The following is a 2883-nucleotide window of genomic DNA, read 5'->3' as shown; positions in this document are numbered from 1 at the left end:
GTCCAATTTTAATAACTTTATTAATCTTTGTGCTCATAAATGAGTTATTTTTAAGTTCTTTTCCGTTTTTGAGTTCTTTTAAATCTTTATAGTTTTATTAAGTAAGTTTTGTTTTTTGAAAAAATAATTAAGAACTTACGATAATAAAAGGATAATAGAGGAAAAAAGAGAATAATTTTTTGCTGTATAGCACTCACTTAACAACAAGATTTTTTCTCTTCTGGTGTTGATTTTTGAGCAGTGATTTGAACACGATCTTGTGATGATTGAGCAACTTGGGCTGGATTAGCATGTTCGGCTTGTACAATTCTTGTAACCAATTCACGAAAAGCCTCTTCTACTTTAATATTCATTTTAGCAGATGTTTCAAAGAAAGCATAACCACCTTCAGAAGCGAATTGTTGTCCTTCAGCAGTGGTTACTGCACGAGCATCATTTTCAAGGTCAACTTTATTTCCAACAAGAACTATTTTAACTCCTTGAGGACAATACATAGAAACATCATCAATCCAGTCTTGAAGATAATCAAATGATTCACGATTTGTAATATCATATACAATAAGTGCACCTTGTGTTTCACGATAGTATTGACTTGCCAATGATTTATATTGTTCTTGTCCACAAGTGTCTCTTAAAGTTAAACTAACAGAGCAGTCAGGCATTTCCATTGTATCTTGAAACAAATCCATTCCGGCGGTAGAGGTATAGTCTTCGCTAAATATATTCTAAATTAATAAATAATATAATTCATTTACTTTGTTCATACAACAAACATTTACCAATTGATTTGAAAGTGATGTTTTACCAACTGCAGAAGCTCCAACGATAACAACCTAAAAAATAAATAAGTAATTTTACTACTAATAAGTATTGTATAAACAAACATTTACTGAAATCACTGGTTTAGACATAAGAAATAAAAAAATTAAGTTCTTTTTTTACTCTTTTTTTGTTTCTCATTTTTATATTTTAATTTTTTAGAAAACTCAATTTTTTCTCATAATTTCGATACTTATGGATAATAAGAATGTTGTTCTTCTCATGAGACATAGTGAACCTATTTCTTCCACATTTATGTCTATTGCTAAATACAATAAAAGACAACCGTTTAAAATTGATTTAAATAAGTATAACATTAAACCTAATGAACAACAACAATACCAAACAAACTCTTTTTATATAAATTTTAAGAATATACCTCCAATACTTGTTGTTCATAACTTATTAAATTATGGAGTTGGTTGTAAAAGGGACTTTTTTATCAAAGTAAAAAATAGATTTGAGAAGTCGAGAATAATTAAACCTGTGAAATTTGAATGTGGGATATTGTCGTCAGAAAATGAATGTGCAAATGTATTATTTAAAATTATAAATAGAGCATATAATATCTTTAATCAATTTGATTTTAGTAATAAGACTAGTGATGATGTTCAATCTTTACTTAATTCTCTTACTGCAAAAACTATCAACCAACGCCCATTTATCTTCATGTTAAATGATATTGATACTCCATTCTTGTTAAATAACCAAAAGTATTTCCTTCATTTTCTTCCTCGAATAATATCATCATTACCAAATTGTAGGTTTATTCTCAATACAAACACGATTGATGGTCCTTATCTTTTTTCATTATCAGAACTTCTTCAAATGAGAATGGTATTAAACTCTGTTGTTGGTGAAAAATGGGCGCCAAATATTCCTTGGTTTAGAGACTATATCCCAACGGTAATTCAAGCGAAAAAGAAAACACGAGAAAAAGTCAGGATGGAAATCTTTAAGAAATTAAACACATTTCAAAAGAATATATGTATTACTTTAGTTGATACAGGCAATACTTCTGAGTCTGCTTTACTAGATTCTGTTAGAATCAAATTTGGAGATATTCCTCAATCTTCCTTCTCTCAAGCACTAAAAAGGCTAAAAGAGGTTGGGATAGTCTCAACAGAAAATGGTCTTGTTTCATTACAAATAAAGAAGTCTAAAATACAAGATGCTTTTTCATTAATTTGATGTGGTTGAATCTTGTCTTGTTGTTAATTAAACTTTTCATTTAAAATCAAAAGAAAATAAAATTTTTCAAAAAGATCATAAATCGTTAGTATTTGGTTTCATGAAGTATAAGGCTATTGTCATGGATTTTGATGGAACAATTGTTGATGGGATGAATGCTTGGATTAATATGTATAATGCATTTGACCAGAAATACAACATAATATTATCTCAAGAAAAGAAAGATAGAATTTATGTTGGTTCAGTAAGAAGTGTTGCCACAAACTATCTCTCTTTATTCAAACATTTGAATGACCACTTTACTGTAGATTCATTGACACGCTATTTTGTTGATAATTCAAGAGAAGGTACATTGACTTCTCCACCAATAAAAGGAGCTATTGAATTTATTACTGAGATGCATGAAAAAAATATTCCTATTGCCATTGCATCTTCAAGCACTGTCCCAACAATTCAAGAATTTCTTAAAAAACATAACATTTCACATTGTGTACAAGAAATAGTTGTTGGAAGTGATATAAAACATTGTAAACCTGCTGCTGATATTTATATTGAAGCATCTCATCGTTTAGGTCATGACATTAATGATACTGTAGTTTTTGAAGATTCAGTTTTAGCATTGACCAATGCAAAAAAAGTGGGATTTAAGAGTGTGTTAATTAGTCATACAGAAGTATCACCAGAAAGTTATGATATTCAAATAGAAGATTATTTCTCTCCATCTTTAAAGGAACTATTCTAATTACAATTTTTTATTCAAAATACAATTACAAACCATTAATTAAATTTTAATAAAATAACAAAAAAAAACCCTTAAAAGAAATGGCAAACAACCTCAAGAATTCAAATTTAATTTTCAGCTTCTTCTACGGT

At 28.6% G+C, this 2883-nt stretch overlaps 3 protein-coding genes across 3 annotated transcripts; 2 read left to right on the top strand and 1 right to left on the bottom strand.

Annotated features, from left to right (window-relative positions):
* Window positions 1-197: 197 nt before the first annotated feature.
* ENU1_110970 (Rab family GTPase) lies at window positions 198-911 on the bottom strand (the record flags this gene model as incomplete). Its single annotated transcript, XM_008859541.1, has 3 exons — window positions 198-725; window positions 774-833; window positions 885-911. 3 exons carry the CDS (start codon window positions 909-911, stop codon window positions 198-200), a joined length of 615 nt encoding a protein of 204 aa, XP_008857763.1.
* A 103-nt stretch (window positions 912-1014) lies between these two features.
* On the top strand, window positions 1015-2010 carry ENU1_110960 (hypothetical protein; the record flags this gene model as incomplete). Its single annotated transcript, XM_008859540.1, has 1 exon — window positions 1015-2010. One exon carries the CDS (start codon window positions 1015-1017, stop codon window positions 2008-2010), a length of 996 nt encoding a protein of 331 aa, XP_008857762.1.
* Window positions 2011-2110: 100 nt separating this feature from the next.
* Window positions 2111-2752, top strand: ENU1_110950 (the record flags this gene model as incomplete). Its single annotated transcript, XM_008859539.1, has 1 exon — window positions 2111-2752. The coding sequence occupies one exon, from the start codon at window positions 2111-2113 to the stop codon at window positions 2750-2752; it is 642 nt and encodes a 213-aa protein (XP_008857761.1).
* Between the last annotated feature and the right edge of the window lie 131 nt (window positions 2753-2883).

This window comes from Entamoeba nuttalli (assembly GCF_000257125.1).
Source record: "Entamoeba nuttalli P19 unplaced genomic scaffold asmbl_4731, whole genome shotgun sequence".
NCBI lineage: Eukaryota > Evosea > Mastigamoebida > Endamoebidae > Entamoeba > Entamoeba nuttalli.
This window is presented reverse-complemented; position numbering and strand designations above follow the sequence as displayed.